This window comes from Xiphias gladius, chromosome 2, assembly GCF_016859285.1.
Source record: "Xiphias gladius isolate SHS-SW01 ecotype Sanya breed wild chromosome 2, ASM1685928v1, whole genome shotgun sequence".
In the NCBI taxonomy this organism is placed as follows: Eukaryota; Metazoa; Chordata; class Actinopteri; order Istiophoriformes; family Xiphiidae; genus Xiphias; species Xiphias gladius.
In genome coordinates, this window is record NC_053401.1 from 21,375,980 (window position 1) to 21,396,193 (window position 20,214).

At 45.9% G+C, this 20,214-nt stretch overlaps 3 protein-coding genes across 3 annotated transcripts; 2 read left to right on the plus strand and 1 right to left on the minus strand.

The window, feature by feature from the left end:
* The first annotated feature begins 220 nt into the window (after positions 1 to 220).
* dnajc2 (DnaJ (Hsp40) homolog, subfamily C, member 2) lies at positions 221 to 8,872 on the plus strand. The gene is made up of 16 exons (XM_040142680.1): positions 221 to 328; positions 1,080 to 1,270; positions 4,139 to 4,214; positions 4,309 to 4,407; positions 4,498 to 4,720; positions 4,819 to 4,884; positions 4,978 to 5,069; positions 5,255 to 5,376; positions 5,808 to 5,957; positions 6,071 to 6,159; positions 6,250 to 6,319; positions 6,431 to 6,612; positions 7,015 to 7,115; positions 7,533 to 7,643; positions 8,268 to 8,428; positions 8,709 to 8,872. Exons 1-16 carry the CDS (start codon positions 274 to 276, stop codon positions 8,775 to 8,777), a joined length of 1,857 nt encoding a protein of 618 aa, XP_039998614.1. The 5' UTR covers positions 221 to 273; the 3' UTR covers positions 8,778 to 8,872.
* Positions 8,804 to 16,179, minus strand: pmpcb (peptidase, mitochondrial processing subunit beta). The gene is made up of 13 exons (XM_040142692.1): positions 15,987 to 16,179; positions 15,521 to 15,658; positions 14,178 to 14,264; positions 13,734 to 13,863; positions 12,922 to 13,120; positions 12,693 to 12,772; positions 12,380 to 12,492; positions 11,988 to 12,131; positions 11,306 to 11,466; positions 11,042 to 11,127; positions 10,865 to 10,953; positions 10,271 to 10,346; positions 8,804 to 9,003 (listed from the first exon to the last, which is right to left on the minus strand). Exons 1-13 carry the CDS (start codon positions 16,068 to 16,070, stop codon positions 8,939 to 8,941), a joined length of 1,452 nt encoding a protein of 483 aa, XP_039998626.1. The 5' UTR covers positions 16,071 to 16,179; the 3' UTR covers positions 8,804 to 8,938.
* Positions 16,180 to 16,902: 723 nt separating this feature from the next.
* Positions 16,903 to 18,733, plus strand: phax (phosphorylated adaptor for RNA export). The gene has a single exon (XM_040142717.1). The coding sequence runs from the start codon at positions 17,164 to 17,166 to the stop codon at positions 18,385 to 18,387; it is 1,224 nt and encodes a 407-aa protein (XP_039998651.1). The 5' UTR covers positions 16,903 to 17,163; the 3' UTR covers positions 18,388 to 18,733.
* Positions 18,734 to 20,214: the final 1,481 nt, after the last annotated feature.

The window sequence follows — 20,214 nt, forward strand, 5'->3', positions numbered from 1 at the left end:
AATATATTAGATACATTTTCAATGAATATGACCGAGTTTCCTGCGAAGGGACCCCGCTGAATGAAAAGCCTGTTCCGGAACCGCACTATTGAGGAACCACGATCTCAGCACGGAGCCGTCAGCGGCGTGACAGCGAAGCTCGTTCTCGGATTGGCACTCGTGAAGGGAGGCCCATGTGGTGTGTCAGTGAGCGGGCCACAAACTTGAGCACTTTAGAAAGCTTTCACTTGCTGGTCACAGCACCTGAATGTTCGCGTAGCCCGCTTTTCGAAGATGCTGTTAGAAGCGCTGGACGGCGACGAAACGGTTGCGTTCGCAGCCGCTGCCGGTAAGCACGGGGGAGGCCAGAGGAAGGTAGCTAGCCAAGCTACCAGCGTTTTATACGAACACTTGCTGTGCTCGGTAGCATGCAGCTCAGGAGCTCACAGCAGGGACGCGGCTAATATTATCAGCTAATTCAAAGCTTGGACGAGTCCCTTTATTCTCGACCGTTTGTTCTAATTCCAACGGCTTTTTGCTGCGTTGCCTAATGTCACCCGGCTGCTGTCCACTCGTGGCGGCACTTGCTGCAGTGATTTATTAGCTCCTGTCATTAGCCGGGAACTTGGTAGGTGGCGGCGCTCGCTATCACACAATGTGTGAACACCTGTTGTACCTTCTGGTAGTCGGACCTGGCTCCATTTTCACCCCGTAGAACAGGAATTGAGTCAAAAGAAGAAAAAAAAAGAGACAGCACCGGAGTAGGGCAACTCCTCTGGGTGACCTTCGTCTTAAATTTTGTAGTGGTTTGCATGGAGCCTGACTGTTACGTTGGCAGGGTTGATAGCTTGCCATTGATATGTTAGCATCAGCATATAAGTCACAATAAACCATAGTCTGCCTGCCACTATGCCAAAGAAAAAATTGAGCTATATAGAGACTCTCTCTCTCTCTCCATTACATAATGTGTCCACCAAAGAGCATTGACAGGTTTACTGCGAACTGTAAAATGTCTCTGCAGGTTTATCTACCTCTGTCCAAACCTGACTAGGATCAGTCTGCGTGGGTTTTTTTTTTGTTCACCTCGTTGTCCCCCTCAGCCTCTGTGCAGGTCCAGGTGGAGCCGGTGGGCCGATGGTTTGAGGCCTACGTGAAGAGGAGGAACAGGAGCACGTCAGCCTCCTTCCAGGAGCTGGAGGAAGAGGAGACGTCATCCGAGGAGTCGGAGGATGAGGAGTTTCAGGTGGAGGAGTACCCCATGCTCCGAACACTCGACCCCAAAGACTGGAAGGTATTAGTCAGGATCAGAGATTCACGTCTCAGGAGCAAAAGCCATCAGACGCCTGCTCATTAATGCCACCCAGCAGTTTAACTGATTCAGGGAACATTTCTATGGATGTTTTTCTCTGTTGTTTTCACCTGCACAGGACAGAACTTTGAGAGTGTAACGTACGACAGAGTAATGTGTGACATAAAGCAGGATGTCTAGGATGTAGGGCCGGACTGGCGGTTCTTGTGCAGGTGGACGTCACATACTGTGTACATGTAGCCAAGCTTTCAGTCAGACACCTGTCGCTGGTGAAAAAGAAGACGGACGGGTGTGAAATGTACAAGTCCAATCAAATGTAGAGTCATGATCGGTTCATTTTGTAAAAATTTTAATGATCGACTGCTGAATGAGAGTCTGACTTTCCCTTCGACTGTTTTATGACTCAGCGAGAAATGGATTGATACCCGTTTGCGGTATTGATACCAATGTGCCAACATGTTATTTGTTTTCCTATCAAGAAACTGTTAAAGGATAGGTACGTGTTTCTTCCGGTCTGTCTTAATACAGCGCTCGCAGGCCTTTTTATATAGGTTGAAAGAGGTGTCGATTGCTGTGCTTATTCCCTCCATACAGGCCGTCAAGCAACACTTTCACAGTGAGACTCCATCGAGGGGTCAGTGGGACAAAATCCTGGTTCTGTGCAAAAATGCATTCTAAAGTTCAGCAGCAGCTAAATATGAAGTTATTTGGTATTTATGTGTCCACAGTATAAATATAGTATCAATTTGTTGCTTTGTATGTTTTGTCAGTAAAGCTATGTGTGACTACCAGGACACGCCTCAAATTGGCTTCAGCTTTAGAATTTAGAGGTTATTTTTCTTTACAAAATGAGGACTGTCCTCCAGCTTTTCCAGTGTAGGAAGGGATCCCTTCATGGCCAGTATGGAGAGATGGAATGATTAGAGTGACAAATAACTCTTTCAACATACAGTTAGCTCCACAAGTATCTGGACAGAGACACAATTTTCACAACTTTGCCTCTGTGCACCACCACAATGGATCTGAAACGGATCCATCAAGATGTGATTGAAGTGCAGACTTTCAGCTCTAAATCAAAGGGTTTAACAAAAATATCGCATCAACTGTTTATCGATTAAAGCCGTTTTTGTACATAGTCCCTCATTTTCAGAGGCTCAAAAGTAATTGGACAATTGACTGGACAGTGTCATGTCCAGGTTTGGCCTGTTCCCTCATTATTTCATGTCTAAATTAATCAGATAAAAGGTCTGTAGTTGATTTCACATGTTCAAATTGCATATGGTAGCTGCTCATGGGAATGTGTCGATGCACATGAAGGAGGCCGTCATTGGGCTGAAAAGACAAGACTAACCTATCAGACAGAGCAGAAACTTCAGTAGTGGCCAAACCAACAATGTGGTTCATTCTTAAAAAGAAGGAATGAACTGGAAGACCATGAAAGACATGACTGAAGACTAAAGTGGACAATCATAGAATCCTTTCCTTGGTGAAGAAAAACCCTTAACAACATCTAGAAAGGTCAAGATCACTCTGGAGGAGGAACGTGTATCACTGTCAAGGTCTACAACCAGGAGACGCCTTCATGAATGTAAAGACAGAGGGTTTACGACTAGGTGCAAACCACTGGTAACACCCAAGAACAGAAAGGTCAGATTAGACTTTGCCAGAAAACATCTAAAAAAAAAAAAAAAACACTGCCCAGTTCTGGGACCAGATTCTTTGGACAGATGAAACCAAGATGAACTCGTACCAGAATGGTGGGAAGAGAAGAGTGTGGAGAAGGAAAGGAACGGCTCATGATCCAAAGCCACCACATCATCTGTCAAACATGGTGGAGGTAGTGTTATGGCATGGACATGTATGGCTGCCAATGGAACTGGGTCACTGGTGTTTATTCATCATGTGACTGCTGATAGAAGTAGCAGGTTGAATTGTGAAGTGTATAGTTCTAAACTATCTGCTCAAAAGCAACACAAGAGCTTTTCAAGGCAAAGAAATGGAAAATTCTTCAATGGCCAAGTTAGTCACCTGACCTCAACCCAACTGAGCATGTTATTCAATGACTGAAGACAAAACTGAGGGCAGAAAGACCCACAAACAAGCAGCAACTGAAGGCAGCTGCAGTAAAGGCCTGGCAAAGCATCTCAAGGGAGGAAACCCAGTTCTTGGTGATGTCCATGGGTTCCAGACTTCAGGCAGCCATTGACTGCAAAGGATTTTCATCCAAGTATTAAAAATAATCCTTATGTTTATAATTATCTTGGTGTGTCCAATTACTTCTGAGAATCTGAAAATCAGGGACTACGTATAAAAATGGCTGTGATTCCTAAACGGTTGATGCAACAGCCTCACCCACCCCCCTCCCTTGAATTAAAGCTGAAAGTCCAAATACTTAAGGACCTAACTATGCGTGTGGCATGAGTACACTTGGAAAAAGTCCAGAGCGTTTAAAGTGGTAAATGGGGAAAAAAAGTGTGAATTTGCTAATTGGTCAGTGAGCGACAGCTGCTGGAAATGTTTGAAACATGCAGCTTTTACTTCTTCAGTGTTGGATTTGACCGTATTTTTTGATCATATCTGAGCTGAGCATTAGCGGTGTTGAGTAGTTGTTCTACCCTGGCCTTATCTATGTACGTACACGCGCACACAGGCACAGGCACAGGCAAATTTTCCTCCGTTCAGTTGTGTTTTTTTTCCCCCCAAATATTTCTGTGTGAGAGCTGGACGCTCATGTTAACACCAAACCCAATAACAACCTACATGTAATTGCTACTCCATTGACAGACTTCACGTACAGTCGATTTGAGCAGAGCTTCGTTTAACCTCTTTGTCCTGTCGCTCGTTTGTCAGAATCAAGATCACTATGCTGTCCTCGGGCTCCCACACCTGAGGTACAAGGCCACTCAGAAACAGATCAAGGCTGCCCGTGAGTAGGTTTCCACCTCCTGCTCTTATGGATGAATCGCTCCAGTTGGTGGTAAATACTTATTCTGGTCGCGTTCTCGGCTGTTTCTCCACAGACAAAGCGATTGTGTTGAAGCACCATCCTGACAAAAGGAAAGCTGCAGGAGAGCAGATTGTAGAGGGAGACAATGACTACTTTACCTGTATAACTAAAGGTACGTAATACTGCCACCAATTGTTATCAACAGTAATAATATCTCTGGTCTCCTAAACTCACATCGTCATTGTGACTGTTTGAACCTCAGCTATAGAAATCCTGTCGGATCCTGTGAAGAGAAGAGCCTTCGACAGCGTAGATCCCACCTTCGACAACGCGGTGCCTTCAAAGAGCGAAGGCAAGGAAAACTTTTTCCAAGTCTTTTCTCCCGTTTTTGAGAGAAATGCAAGATGGTCTTCCAAAAAGCACGTACCCAAGCTGGGAACCATGGAGTCGTCTTTTGAAGAGGTGGATAATTTTTACTCTTTTTGGTAAGTGGTCACTTTCTAGCAGGGGGATGCTGATTCGAGACGGAAAAACAAGTCCGAGGAGAAGACAAACCGATTATCTGTTATTTCTGCTGTTAAAGGTACAACTTCGACTCCTGGAGGGAATTCTCGTACTTGGATGAAGAGGAAAAGGAAAAGGCTGAATGGTGAGCTGCCGTACATCACGGGCACCAAACCAAACCAAACCTAAGGTCGCGTGTTGCATTTTTAGCGCCTGACTGACATGTTTTCTCCTGCAGTCGAGATGAGAGGAGGTGGATTGAGAAGCAGAATCGAGCCTCCAGAGCTCAGAGGAAGAAGGAGGAGATGAACAGAATACGAACACTAGTTGGTACAGTCCTTCAGAGCCAGCACACACTGCACCATTTCATGAGCGAGATTTTAATGAAATATCACAAAGCTGCACAAGGCCCAAAGATACCTAGTAAAAGTCTGCACCGATGTGGAAATGGTCTGTAATATGGTGCACACTGCCGACAACAAGTCAGATTGATCAGTTGTGTTGCTTCTCCGCAGATACCGCCTACAGCTGCGACCCTAGAATAAAGAAATTCAAAGAAGAAGAAAAAGCCCGGAAGGAGTCTGAGAAGAAGGCTAAAGCTGAAGCCAAGAAAAGAGAGCAGGACGAGAAGGAGCGAGTAAGTCCCAGTCACACAGGTTGGAAGCATGGCACCTGACGACACTGCACGCCCATTCACTTGGTCCGCAGTGGATAAATCGCCAGGCGTCATCCCGACCTGTCAGGACGCTGTGTGTGGCGTGTTGTAATAGTCTGTGGAAACAGCGCCGCTCTGTGGCTCAGTAGGATACATTCAGTGTTGGTTTGGATCTTAAACTGGGAAAATACATAGAAAATGTCACTAAAGACATCCTATGCTATTCTTCCTGAGACACGCGAATGGAACAAAATCGCCACTGATGTTGCTGAAAAGACGGGACCGCTTCGCCAGCAGATGCCAGGCCGCAGATTGTCGAAGGTTTAGGTTTTGACGGCTCTGGAGTTTGCTTTTGAAATGACGTCATCGCTTTGGTAAAATGTTCATCGGTCACTTCTCTGTGTGTTCGACAGGCCCGGCAGGCGGAGCTGGAGGCGGCTCGTCTGGCGAAGGAGAAGGAGGAGGAGGAAGCAAAACAGGTGGCCCAGCAGGCAAAGAAAGAGAAGGAGATCCAGAAGAAGGCCATCAAGAAGGAGAGACAGAAACTCAGGACCACCTGCAAGGTTCACTTTCATGGAAACACTCAAACCTGAAGCATTTCTGGGAGAGTTTCTCGGGATCTGGGATCTGCTTCAGTTAATATTGTTTTCTGTCTGCACTATTTGCTCACTCACAGAACTGGAACTACTTTGCCGACAATGAAGCTGACAGTGTGAAAATGATGGAGGAAGTGGAGAAGCTCTGTGACAGGCTGGAGCTGATAAGGTACAGTCAACTGCGGGATCACCCCCCGGACGCATTTTGATAGCTAAGATCCTTACAGCCCGAGGAGATGTTTAACAGTCATTTTTCCAGTCTGCAGTCCCTGAATGAAATCCTGGCCTCGGGCTCAAAAGAAGACAGCAAGGCAGCTGTGGAGAAGCAGGTAAATAAAATAAAGCCACAGGAATGATCGCCACCTCCAGGATGATGCGGACCCACGTCAAGGTATGCGGTCCTCACAAGCGCACGAACGCGTTGGTGTTTGTTTCCTCAGGTGCAGGAGGTGAACGCCCAGCTGCAGCGGGAGAGGGAGGCCGAGGTCCAGGCGAGGCAGGCGGCTCGCAGTGCCGAGCAGGCCAGCGGAGGAGGAGGAGCCGGGGGGAAGGGCTGGAACGAGGACGACCTCCAGCTGCTCATCAAGGCGGTCAACCTGTTCCCTGCTGGAACCAACGCCAGGTAGACAGCTAGTGATGCAGGGCAGAATAGAGGACAGAGGAAATGCACGTAGCCGGGGTTGCTCCAGCTTATTTTCTCCTAACCGCCACCGGGATCTTCTTCATTCACACTCCTGTGCTTGCCCCTTTTTGTTTCTTTAAAACCTCTTTGACTGTGACATCCCCCTGCTCTCTGTCGTTTAATAGAGCTGCTTCCATTGCTCTCATTTGTCCTGTGATGATGTTTCATGGACTAACTTGAGGGGAAATTGAGATGCACTTGGTGCGATGCAATAGCTCTTTCTGCCGGTTCGGAAACAGCCCAAGTGTTGTCGCGTACAAAGAGATTATTTTTTACGGCAATTAATCATGCAGCCGTGTATTCGGAATTGATGCTAATAAAATACAATCTTGTGTCTTGCAGATGGGAAGTTATTGCCAACTATATGAACCTGCACTCCACCAGCGGCATGAAGAGGACAGCCAAAGACGTCATCAACAAAGCCAAGAATCTACAACGACTGGGTGAGTTTAGAGACGAAGCCACCAAGACTCCCACAGCCCGCCGCAGACCATCTTCAGGGCCACACACGGTTTGCTATTCATTGATAGGGATTGTTTAACTGAACATGGCCAAAGTCGAGTTAGGGAATATTTTCTTTAATACGCCGCTGCTTATTGATCCTGATTAAGAGCGCAGGATCTACAAATACAAAAATAAAATACAAGTTTTTTGTTTCTTTTCAATACCTGAAAAATTTCAGAATTATTAGTAAAAGTTAGTATAAAAAAAGTCACACATTCTACTCATTTGCGTACCTTTTCATTCTTTTGAGATCTGCTCTGGCACACGATTTGCCACGTTCTCTACCGATTTTGATGATGTAAATTTACTTCAATAAGCTAAAGTGTTGACGAGAGCTGTTACTGTCGTCCCCTCAGATCCAGTACAGAAAGATGAAATCAACAAAAAGGCCTTTGAGAAGTTCAGGAAGGAACACACTTCAGTGGCGCCCTCCATAGATAACGCCGTGCCCTCAGAGAGGTTTGACGGTGAGTGCTTCCCGTCCGCGTGAACGTGCGATGAACGGGCCGGAAACACACCAGAGGGGGTAAATAATAAGTCGCAACAGGTGTCAGGCGTCGCAGGTGTTGTGCCACAGTTTGAATCCCAGGTGGAACAAGGACTTCCTCTCGTGGCGTTTTCCCGTCATTGTCTCGTACAACGGACGGACCGAGATTGCTCAGGGAATCATTGAGGGGGAAATAATCCAAAATCTCAGGTACTTTGTGTGCATCCTGATAACCACCATGCAGAATCGGCAGCCATCAGCAGATTGACCCTCGGTCCTCAGTAGGTAACTTTTGTACCTGCAGCAAATTGCAGGGAATCTAGCCAAACAGATACTGCCCTTTGTTGTAGGTAACTGTCCTACGGCATGACGTGTCATTTAATCACCTGTAGTGGGGAAGAGCTCGTAGCAACATGGTAACACTCCACGATAGTATCCGTGTCTGCAGAGTCCAAGTCGATGTAGGAGCTTATCGTTGATGGTTTGCTACTGAAAGACAAGTACTAACAGGTGCAGTTTAGGTGGTTGATGAAATGCTACATTCAGAGGCTGATCAGTGTCCGTCGGGTACTGAGAGGAGCTGTGTGACTGTTTCTTCCCTCAGCCTCTGGTAGCGATGGCAACGCTGCGCCCTGGACCACAGAGGAACAGAAACTTCTGGAACAAGCCCTGAAGACCTACCCAGTCAGCACACCCGAGCGGTGGGAGAAGATCGCTGCCGCCGTCCCTGGACGGAGCAAGAAAGACTGTATGAAGAGGTACAAGGTGAGAGGATGTGCTGTTTATCGGCTGCCAGTTCACTAGGTACACCCAGCTAAACTTCATTTTACAGTCTAATACAACAGCCTTGTAAGATTTTTTTAAGGCTCATGGTGTTCAGTTTTTGTAGAATCAACTTTATGGTCATGTGCTTTGTTGCTGTGGAACTGTTGTTTCCAATGAGGGTGGATTCAATTATAGCTGGATCTCTCTCTCTGTAACACACACAACACAGTAGAGTTGTACGGTGCCGGTGCCGTAACATTCTTCCCCGTTTCTCTGACAGGAGCTGGTGGAGATGGTTAAAGCCAAGAAAGCTGCTCAGGAGCAAGTGGCGGCCAAGAGTAAAAAATGACAAGAACCACAAAAGACAATAGTATCTGTGTTATTTTAACATTATTGTGTTGGTCTTTATTTTATAATAAAAAAAATTAAAGGAGGAAAAAAATACTTCAGACGAAGACTTAAATAGCGTGTTTCTGTTCGTGTGCTGTCCAGTTCAAAGGTCATCTGTCCTCAGGTTCTCATCCAGAACATTCCACTGCGGATCTGGTCGTAGTCTGGCAGCTGTTCAATCGGACCTGAGCCAAAAACGGATAAAACATGCACTTTAGCGTCGTAGCTCTGGTCGTCAATAACATCTCACCAGAGCGCTCAGACAATCGGGCTACACACATGCATCGCAGTGTTTAACCTACCGTGAAGGTGGACGCTCGGTTTTCCATCTAAAGTCTGTCAGAGTGTTTACTTGTTTACAACTTGTGTCGCCGCCTTGTGTGACTTTATTCTGACTGACAGAAATGAAGCCTAGACCTACAATAAGGAAAAGCAATGTTTTCCTTTAAATCCGTTCACAGCAACTCCAAACATTATACCATCCATGTTGGTGTTCAACTAACCAACCCACATGTACTGTAAAAATCCCGTGGCTGCTGCTTTAGGTGAACCTGAGCTTGGCCGTGTCCAAATGTTTAAGTTCTCTGCTTGTTGTGTAGCAGAAGAGATCTCTCAATGATATGAAACACACCTGTGTCAAAGCGTCAGCAGGGCGTCTTGTCCCTGAGACGTGAAATGACACAGCGCTGGAAAGTAACTAAATACATTTACTCAAGTACAATTGAGGTACTTAACGCTTCTACTCCAATACATTTATCTGACTGCTTTAGTTACTTTTAAGCTGACGATTTTACACAATGGATAATGTGACAAGCTTTTATAATACAACACATAGTTAAAGATGAAACCAGTAGTTTTAAGCGTCTTACAAACGGCAGAGTGTAGTCGGGGTCACATATCAGATGTCTGAGTTGTTAACAGCTTCACAGAACTGTGATCTTTCCCCCTCTAAACGTCTCACATGGTTTCATTTCAACAAATGTTCAAATGATCCAATATCTCATGAGAGAAAAAGCCCAAAAACTGAAAACAGGTTTGTGTTTCTTCTCCTTTCGTCTCCCATGAATCACCTGACGACCCCCCAGATTTAGCTGGTGTCCCTGTTTTATAAAACTGGATATGAAGGGGTTCAGACCAGCTCCAACAGTAACATGCTGCTGCACCCTGATGCCTCAGGATTAATCCTCTAGTGACGTCAGATATCATAATCGATGAGTCAGAAGGATACTTGTAATGGAGCAGTTCTACTTTGCTCTATTGATACTAATACTTCTTCCACCGCTGTGTACAGTTATGATCCCTGGCATGACATTTACTCCACAGAAGATGAGACAGTCAAATTTAAGCTCTCTCTTAAACAGAACAGACTTCAGGGACGGTCATCCGCTACATACTCAGACCTGAACAGTTTATACTAATGCACGTTACTCTAAAGAACAAACAGCGACATACCAACGGCCGCAATGGCAGGAGCCTTGTTGAAGATGTATTTGGTGCACACATCCTTAATGGTCTTAGCATCAATGGCCTATTGAGGGGGAAAGAAAACAAAACATGAAACGAAAGACACTGCAGCCAAGTGGAGCCAATCAGAACATTAAAGGCCCACGACACAGCATTTGATGTATTTACCACTGGAACAGGATGTTGGCGGGGAGGATTACTCTGAGCTGTATACCAGTGGGATACCACTCACGGGCAGAAAGGCACTTTAATTTAACTTTGGGATGAGTTTATTGTTTGGGCTTGATCTCCCAGGGTCCTGTGTCGCAAACCTTCCCTTTGTAAGCCTCTTAAATGAGTGGCCTCCATGTAAGTTCAGCTATATTCCTCATCTGCCTGGACTTTTCTGTCGACAATAGCGGGAGTTCAAAAATTAGACCTCTATGGTGTATCATTTTGACTGGTGTCGAATTGTGCTTGAATTTCATACCAAATATGACACTGGGAGTCATCGAAAAGCTTTGAAAATGGATTCAAGCGGGAGAGCCCTTTAGAGGGTGATGTTTGATATTTAACCTGGAGTCAACAAAACTGTCCGCTCACATCAATTCTGGCCTCCAGCTCATGCAGAGGGATCCTGCGGCTGTAGCACAACATCTGTCTGCCAATGTCCTCACAGATGGGGGTGGATCCTGGAGGGAGAAAATGAGCCGACATCACAAACCACGAGACGCCGCGCTTCTCCGATCATCAGTGCCGACTGACCTGACCTCGGCTTACCGTCCAGATGCAGGAGCATGTTGGTCTTGAGCAGATTCTTTGCCCGAGCCACCTCGCTCTCCGTCACGCTCGTACAGAGAGACATCCTGACGGGGAGCAACGAGATTCCTCATCCCAGAGCATTTCATCAAACGTGGAGCAGTTATCATCTTATGTTTTACACTTAGAGCTCAACAAACTCAGCATTTGAGGTCCGAAGCCTCTCCGCAGCGTATCCGACTGTCCTTCCCGTGTGTGTTTGTGTGTGTGTGCGAGCGGGCTTACCATTCCGCCTGAGTGAAGCGCATCATGTCATTGATGGTGCCGGGCTCACACACCATGTAGAGCCCCCACAGGCCCGTGTCCGTGTAGCAAGTGTTGAAGGACTGGAAGCTGTGGCACAGGTTCCCCTGACAGGCCATCTGAGCCAGCTTACTGGAGAGATTCTGGGTTCACAAAGGACACAACCCGACAGGGACGTAAGAAGACCGAAGCCGGACCTGGGCTGTGTGTGCTGTACTTCATTATGACATACAGACTGCTGTGTCTGTTTAAAAATACACTATGAGAAATATTCTGTTTGCTTTTTAAGGGGAAAATGAAGAACCGGTGTATGTGGCAGAATTTACAGTAAAGCGTGATGTAAACCAAACCAGCAGGACTGGGAGATAGTTCACGTGCCACAGCAGAAGTAACCAACCTGGAACAACCCCCCAGCACAAAACACACAGCCGGACACAATCTGAGTCAAAATGAGATGTTGCTCCCAATCATGAGAAAACGATGTTGTCATCAGATGAAAACGGTTTCTCATTTCACCATCTCAAAACCATTCAGTCAGTACGAGTAACTATTTCGTCAACTCAACATAAAATCAAGAATACAGAGGAGCACAGTCAAGAAATCGAAACTGAAAGTTAAACTGGACTTGATTGGCTTTGTGCCAGTCAACCTGACCAACACTCACCACGCCTCCACCGAAGGAGCGGTCCCAGTTTCCGATGAGCGTGTTTGCCACCATGAGGGGGATGGTGTCAGGGTGAGACCATCCAACTGCCTCCACGGCGATGGCGATATGAGCCAGCGGCATCTTGTCATCGCGCACACGGATCTGAAGCAACAGCGGGACGCAGTCACCGGTGCAGTTATTACACTCATTAGTTCAAGACTGTGCTTTCCAGTCGTCAATTCGCGTCTTTTTTCTTTAATGTGTGACAATGATAATAAATAATAACTTTAACTTTTCAAAATACTGAAAAACATTTTACATGTCCAAATTCAAGTCAACTAAAAAAGGGAACCCAGAAGCCTAGAAACCCAATAACAATGTGTGGTGTCGGCCCTAAGACCTAACCCTACCTCACTTCCTGTGAAGAGGCAGGGAGGAAGCGCCGGGGCTTCGCCTTGATATCTGCCTGGAAGTTTTCCAAAGTGATACTTGGCCAAATCGATGAGCTCATCATGTGAAACTCCTGGTCAAATACAGATCAACGGCATTGTCAACTTCCTTCCATTAGATAGATAAATCAATAAATACATTTAAAAAAAATCACGCCGAGACCGAGGTTTCTGTCTTCTCCGTTTGCCTCATTCTTGTCGTGTTATAGCTTCATATCAAACCAAGGCATCAAAACCTATATTGACCTAAAGTGAGGAGATAAACGGCTCTGACCTCCAGCAGCAGCCAGCACTATTCTGGGGCCTTTGTAGTGAGTGGTGATGTACTCAACCAGGTCTCCTCTGTTGATGGTCCTGCATCACAAGCAAACACACATCTCACTCAAAGCAGGACAGAAAGGTTTACGCGGCAGCATTTCTTACGCAGGTTTGCGGCAGAAGAGCCAGACTTCATCGGCACAAACTAGAGCAGTTGTGCCTTAAAAATGAGAGCGCAGTCTTACTTGATGTTCTCGGTGGGGCCCAGGATGGTCCTGCCTAGCGCCGTGGACTTGTACGCTGTAGCATGCAGGTAGTCAAAGACCACTTCCTGCAGATTGGTCTCCACTTCCTGCATCTCTCTGAGGATGACCCCTCGCTCCCTCTCAATCTCGGCCTCGCCAAGCGTACTGTTCTGGATGATGTCAGCAAGGATCTCCACAGCTGGGGAGGCAGAAACAGGAAAAAAAGTCATTGGATAGATCAAACCTTTTTTCTTTTTTTTTTTTTTGGGTCATTATTCAAACATATCTGTGTGTGATGTTCAGTGCATTCATGATGTAATGTGTTGTTATTTACTTTTTGGTTTACTTAACATTCATCAAGCTCGGTCTGTGATTTCCTACATTTCCCAGAATGCCTTTTGACAACCCCCAGAGGATAAGTCTGAATTTTCTTGGGGTGATATGAGTGAGAGCCTTTAAATTTTTTTCTAATGATTTCTCCAGGACTTGGGGGAACCTCACTTTTACTGAAAGCCCGACATGTTTTGTGACTGCACTGCATTCTGGTCCATTGGGGGACCTATCAGGTTAAGTATATTTGTGTAGAAGTTGGTCTCGCTGCCTCATCTACAATGGCAACATGATTGTTGGATATCCATGCATGGTGAATCCAGGAGGAGGCCCTCAACCTTGCAACGATTTGCAGAGAACGGATACTTTTTGGATGCGACTGTCTTCATCAGTAATGTAACCGTCATCGTTGACATCTCGACATCACAGTAAGGCCTTAATCTCACTCTGGCATTCAGCTCCTCCGGCCCGCTGTACTCTACCTCGTGGAAGATCCTTAGAGAACGCTTTGGCGTAATACACAGTTTGCTCCCGGGACGTGTAGGCGTTCAGGTGAGCCCCCATGTTCTCAATCTCCAGCTCCAGATCCAGCTGGGACCGTTTCCTGGTGCCCTGACATACACAGAACACACAGGCGAACAAACCTTGTAATATGTTGTGCATGATTAAAGACAATACGCGTGAGTTCATTTTTGAAGTCATGAATATTGCAGTTATGTGATTATTTTTGCATCATCTCAACCTGAAGAATTCCACCGTGTCTATGTGCCAGTATCTACAAGCCTGTTGCTAATGTGTTTTTTGAATTGACTAAAAACTACCGTAAACTGTTTTCTTTATAATTGTTGCATATAATGTAAATAAGAAACAAACAGCTACGTGCATTTAACAGTAGTAAAAATATTGCTGCACTGTTACCATCTCACCTTGAATGCCATGTGCTCCAGGAAATGTGCCGTGCCATTATTTCTCTCGTTCTCGTAGCGACTGCCGGCGTCTATCCAGAGGCCCACCTGGAGGAAGTCAGGAATTAATAATCACAGATTAGATCCATCCGCTGTCTGCTGCTTCCCTATGTATTGGTGGAGCTAAACTCTGGAAGTTGATGTTTTAGGCACTGAATTAATCCCCTAAATTGGACCATCTCATTTAGGCGGAATGAGACTCTCCTCTAAATCAGTTCAATGATTTTTACATTGCGGACACCTGCAAATCAACACAGACGAGTTTAATAATACATTAGAGCAGAACCAACAGTCTTTAAAATACAGCTGTTTCTTACAACTTCTACAAGGCATTAATAATAATTGTAAAAATCTATATGGCATAGGATAAGATTTAAGAGTATTTTGTTGCCTGTTTTAATTGATTGACTGCAAACCCAGAGAATACACACAGTACTGGGAACTTTATGCACTTTAGAAATTTAGATTTTTAACCATCATGCAATAACATCAGGAGGCGTTTGATTGGTCCCAGATTCATCCTGCAGTGGGACAACCAGTCCAAACACACAGCCGGAGTCATAAAGAACTGTCTTCAGAGACCAGAAGAACAAGGAGTCCTGCAGCAGATGGTCTGGCCCCCACAGAGCCCTGATCTCAGCATCACAGAGTCAGTCTCAGATTTCATGAAGAGAAAGACTAAATCCACTGAAGAACCGTGTCAGGTTCTCCAACAAGCTTGGAACAACCAACCTGCTGAGTACCTGAAAAGCTCTGTGCAGGTGCACTGAGGAGAACTGGTTTAGAGGCAAATGAGGGTCAGAGCAAATACTGATCTGATTTAGGTTTCCGCCCTGTTTACTGCACTTTGGCTGAAGTTAACTGATAAATAAAACTACTGATGGCTTTCTTCATGAAAGAATCCTCACTTTACTTTTAGTGCCCAAAACTTTTGCAAAGCACTTTACATGAGTCCCTGAGTATTTTAACTTAAACAATTTTCTGGAAAGTGTTGCAGTTGCCAACATTTTCAGATAAAAAATATGTAATTGTCAGGATAATAATAATGATTTGCAGTTCACTATTTGAGGATGGAAATACTTTTGGGGCGGACAGGGTTTTAAACGTACTTTTCTGTGTAAGTGTAATAGCTTTTTAAAACAACATGTGGCTTAAAGAATAAAAGCCGTCCTGATTATCCCAACATGGCTTTTCACACTGAACACCAGTCCCTCACAGCAATCCGATTTCCTTTAGCTGGACCAAACAGACAGCCAGCGCCTCCCCGGCGTGTTTGCCTTCGTGGGAGCCAACCTCTAACTCACTGTGCAAGTGGTGAGCCCGGCATCCTCCGAGGCCACCCGGAGTCCGTTCTCTAAGGTGGTCACCTTGGTCTCGGGAACGTTGAGGGCCACCTGGTGAGCAGCCTGGGTTGCCAAGAGTCTGCGAGGACCAGCTGAGAGCTGCAGGTGGAGCGGAGACGGGAGTTAAGTCACGGTGACACATCACATTTTGGACGCCGGCGTCAGCTGCTACCTCTCACCCGCCGGCAGGTGTTGGTTCAACTGTGTCGCCGGTGGTTTTACAGCATCGCACAGGCCAAACCTCAAACGTTACTTTGAGAATGCACCTCGGAATAGCTACGCGTGTCGCAGCTGTTAGCTAACTTTACAGCAAACACTTAGCCTGGCAGGCCACGCCGGGAGGTTTCCCGTCGTTACGCTGTACATTGACAGCTGTCACGGAGCTGCCGTTAAATCCAAAACCCGAATGTTAACACGTTCCTCTTACCCTGCTCAAGGAATTTGTCTTCAGTAAATGTCTTCGTAGGAGATATCTCCCAGCAGACGTGAGACACTGTAAGGACCCCGCCATGTTGTTTATCCGTCACACTGCGCAAGTGCCGTCTTCGTTGACGCAACCAGTACGCGACATCCGCCGTGAATGGCAAAATGATTTTTGGGAATAAAAACCCTAAAGACCTCGAGACTTTTTGAGACGATTTAGGTCTGTTTCGTCCACCAGTATTTCAGATTTTTATTTTCCGAGTATAACTTTTGTTTGTATCACGATTTTTCTGGGACTAATTAAAAAAAAAAGAGGTACATCTACATCTTACAATAAGCATTCATCATTCCGCGCAATTCGCCCATTTTCTTCTATTCTCACAACTCTACATGCTCATAAAAACGCTGCATTACAAGCTGTTTGTGTTAACGTCGATTATGACGGTATGAAAACGGAAATACAGTTTCTTTTCTGCTGATCATAGCCCCCACAAAATGCATCAGAATGAAAAACATTCCATTTAGCTTCATTTCAAAATGACTAGATTTGATATTTAAATCTGAAAAAGTATTTTTACATTTGCACGCTATGATGATTAAATGACTCGTGGTTAATTGGTAGTCTCAGTCGCAGTCAAGATATGTGTTTTTGATAATATTAAATAATCTTTACTTGCAAACACTGGTGTCTGCTCGTTGCCGCGCAGAGAAAGCAACAATTTCAACACCTTTTCTGTTCGTTTTCTTCTTCCCCCCCGTCCCCGTCCTCCCGTTTATTTTGAAAGGGTGTGACAGTTGGGAGGCGGAAGTGGGACTTTAGCCTAGCGCGAATTTTCTTCAGAGCGTCTTTCAAGTTTGCCTGTAGATTGACAGGCTCGTCGTCGCTTTTCGCTGCGAGTGGACGAGCTAAGCCAAGCCAAGCCAAGCCAAGCCAAGCCAGACTAAAATACTAGTTCACGCTGGGCAGAGTCCGCCGCTGTGTTCGACCACGGACGGGGTTTCTGTCGGAACCCAGAGCTGTTTGAATTCTTTGCGCCAGGTTTAACTTTAAGTTCTGCGGTAGCTTTAGCCACTAATGGTGCAGAGTTAGCCGTTAGAGCTAATTAGTGGCCTTGACTGTAGCTGATGCGTTAAAGCAGCAGTCAGCAGCCGTTGTCTTTGGTGTGGCTTCCAGACTAGAAATGGCGGATGGCGGAGATCTAATGGACGGTGATCTGGAAGATGGGGAGATCTCCGGGTCCAGCTCGGATACCGAGATGGGAACCGGAGCAGCGGCGCAAGGGGGACCCCAGGCTCTTCCAGCTTTCGGCGGCCAGTCCTTCCAGAACAGAGTCGCAGCGGAGCCCCCCGCCACCGCTTACCGCAGCACCAGTAGGACGGTGGAGTCCAGCGACAGCGACCTGGATTCGTCGGACGAGGAGGCTGCCGTTTGGCGCCGGAAGCGCCAGAAAGTGTCCAACGCTCCCCAGCCGCCTGCCTGCACGGCCCGGCCGGGACCGACCCGCCTGGCCGCCCCCAGCGCGCCGGGAGGCCGCAAGGTGAACAACATTTGGGGCTCCGTGGTCCAGGAGCAGTGCCAGGATGCCATAGCTGCAGAGCTTGGTATATTTGGCATGGAAGGGGAAGTTAGCATGTCCAGCAGAAATGTGGAGACTTACAACTTTGTCCTGGCCCGTAAGATAATAGAGAAGGATAGGGAGATGGAGAGCCTGTCGAAGGAGGGAGGAGAAGTGAGCATGCTGGACACCCAGCTGGAGGAGTACATGAAGGGCCGGGGGTCACACGAAAGGGCGGGAGGGGATGCAAAGAGGAAGAGGCCAGCTAAAGAGAGACTGGGCCCCAGAGCTGAGATGGACATCAAAGGCCGGTTCGAGATCACAGAGGATGACCCAGAGGATAAAGTGGCAGACGAGATAGCACACAGGCTGCAAGAGCCTAAAAAAGACCTGATAGAGCGTGTGGTGCAAGTCGTCGGAAAGAAAAAAGCCATAGAACTGCTCGGAGAGACTGCCACACTGGAGGAAAGCGGCGGCGTGTACACCATGGACGGCAGCAGGCGACGGACACCTGGCGGAGTGTACCTCAACCTGCTGAAGAGCACACCCAGCATCACCAAGGCCCAGATCCGACAGATATTCTTGGAGGAACAACACAAAGAGTACAAGAGCAAGAAAGCTGCTCAGAAGAGGAGGCGGCACATGGTGGCCAAGAAGATGAAGCAGGCCATCGGCACACTGAACTTACAGGAGCACGACGACGTCTCCAGGGAGACTTTCGCCAGTGACACCAATGAGGCCCTGGAGTCGTTGGAGGAGGCTGCAGAAGAGGAGGGTCAGGAGGAAGCTGCTGTGGGGACTGAGGAGACAGCAGTGGTCTACAACTCTGCAGACCTGGAGGTCTTCTGAGGGCTGCCTGCTGTTTGAACTCTGAGAGGTCTGAAAAAGGATGATTTGGACTAAGTTAAAATGAAACATTGGAAGCACTGTATAACTGTTGGTTACAGAATCACACCCGAGTGTCCTTTTTTTTTTTTTTTTTACCTTAGCAATAAAAGCGAATCTTAAAATATTGTTTTTGTTCAGTACAGCGTGAATTTACAGATTCCTGCACATGTAAACAGAGTTAGTTTGATATGTGATGCAAATGTTGTCCTAAATCAAATTCTAAATGATCAAAAATGTATCTGAGTTGCAGTTGTTGCAGCATATATGTTGTTGATTTTCAAATATAATCTCTTTTCTATAATTTTCATTTTGAGATAATGAGGTCTTGAGTTGTTATATTCACTTGTTTAACTGATTCTGGAATATAAATAAAGGTGACTTGGGTAAAATTATTTAGAAAGTTCCTCCTCACAAGAAAATAATATTTAAGATTACGTTTTAGCATCGTGATATGGATTCAGTCCCTGATAGCCCACCTTATGCACTAGATGATAACAAATCTGTTTTTATAAATAGTATCAAGTCAGAAAACTGGGGACAAAATACAGTAGCTTGAACAGGTATTGTAGTGCACAAGTTTGCCCACCAGATGGCAGACACACTGTTTCCCACAAGGACTGAGAACCTTGTGTTTGGGACAAGATTAAGTACTGATCCCATACGAGGAAACAAAAGAACACAATACAAAAAGGTGTAGGTATCGGCCACAATGTCCTGGTCACTCTGCGTGGTCCACAGACCAAACAAGGTCCCTAGGACGACTGTTGACTGTTTTGTGGATTATCAAGAGTGAGTGGGGCAGTGATTCTAGAAGGAGAATTTGCAGAACACAACTCGTGGCTAGAAGTTTGTTTTTTGTTTTGATTTTTGTAATGCGGGTGAACCAACCCTTTAACAATGAAGGTAAACTGGTGTGCAAGTCAAAAACGGGCCTGAAGTAACTCATGAGGCTTGTCATGTATACAGTTAGGTGGGTTCATTCATCAGTTTGTGACTGACCCTGATTTATCTGCCCCTCCACATCTCAAATGCATCAGTTCCTAATGGAGCGTGGTTTTGGTACAGTGACAGTCCCACTAATCAGCTGCGTTAGACCACTAGCGTGGCAGATCTGCACAGTCTTGCCTATTGTCTCCATCTTTCTGAAGCCTGCATTTTGACAGCAAAGTGTTTTGTTGGGATTAATTGAGCTCTTTCAGATATGATGGTGTCTGACCATTAAGGGCTTTGTAGGTGAGGAGGAGGATTTTGAATTCTATTCTGGATTTTACAGGGAGCCAATGCAGAGAAGCTAACAATGTGATCTCTTCTCCTAGTTCCTGTCAGTACTCGTGCCGCAGCGTTCTGGGTCAGATGGAGGCTTCACAGTTATTGTTAAGTTAACTGGGCTAAATTTATAAGTTGCTTGGATTTCATTCATTTAAACAAAGGTAAACATTTCTATATCATTGATCTGGCATTGGAAACTTTGTTCTTCATGTATGTTGAATAAATACCTGTAGACAAATTGCAGATTTTTGCTAACTCTTTGCGGTCCACAGACTAAAACACTCCACAGTAGGTTATGCTAATTTAGTGTTAGCTTGGAATTAAACACCTGGAAGAGTACCATTTAAACACAGTCTCTAGCTTAGCTATAATTAGTGCCAAACTACGTGGTTCTTAACTTATATCTTGCTGTAAATCATTAGGAATAATTTATTATTTAAAGCTGCAGCAACTGATTTTTTGGCAGAGGAACAAGCTGTAAACACATCTGACGTATTATCACCTCATACATTTGTTACC

Excerpts from the sequence above, each read along its gene's own strand:
- dnajc2 (XM_040142680.1), top strand. The coding sequence starts at position 274 with ATGCTGTTAGAAGCGCTGGACGGCGACGAAACGGTTGCGTTCGCAGCC. Across the intron at positions 4,408-4,497 it reads CTTTACCTGTATAACTAAAG|CTATAGAAATCCTGTCGGAT; the intron begins GTACGTAATACT and ends TTTGAACCTCAG. Across the intron at positions 6,613-7,014 it reads CCTGCTGGAACCAACGCCAG|ATGGGAAGTTATTGCCAACT; the intron begins GTAGACAGCTAG and ends TGTGTCTTGCAG.
- pmpcb (XM_040142692.1), bottom strand. The coding sequence starts at position 16,070 with ATGGCGGGGTCCTTACAGTGTCTCACGTCTGCTGGGAGATATCTCCTA. Across the intron at positions 12,493-12,692 it reads AGTGCTGGCTGCTGCTGGAG|GAGTTTCACATGATGAGCTC; the intron begins GTCAGAGCCGTT and ends GTATTTGACCAG. Across the intron at positions 12,132-12,379 it reads GCCTCTTCACAGGAAGTGAG|ATCCGTGTGCGCGATGACAA; the intron begins GTAGGGTTAGGT and ends CTGTTGCTTCAG.
- phax (XM_040142717.1), top strand. The coding sequence starts at position 17,164 with ATGGCGGATGGCGGAGATCTAATGGACGGTGATCTGGAAGATGGGGAG.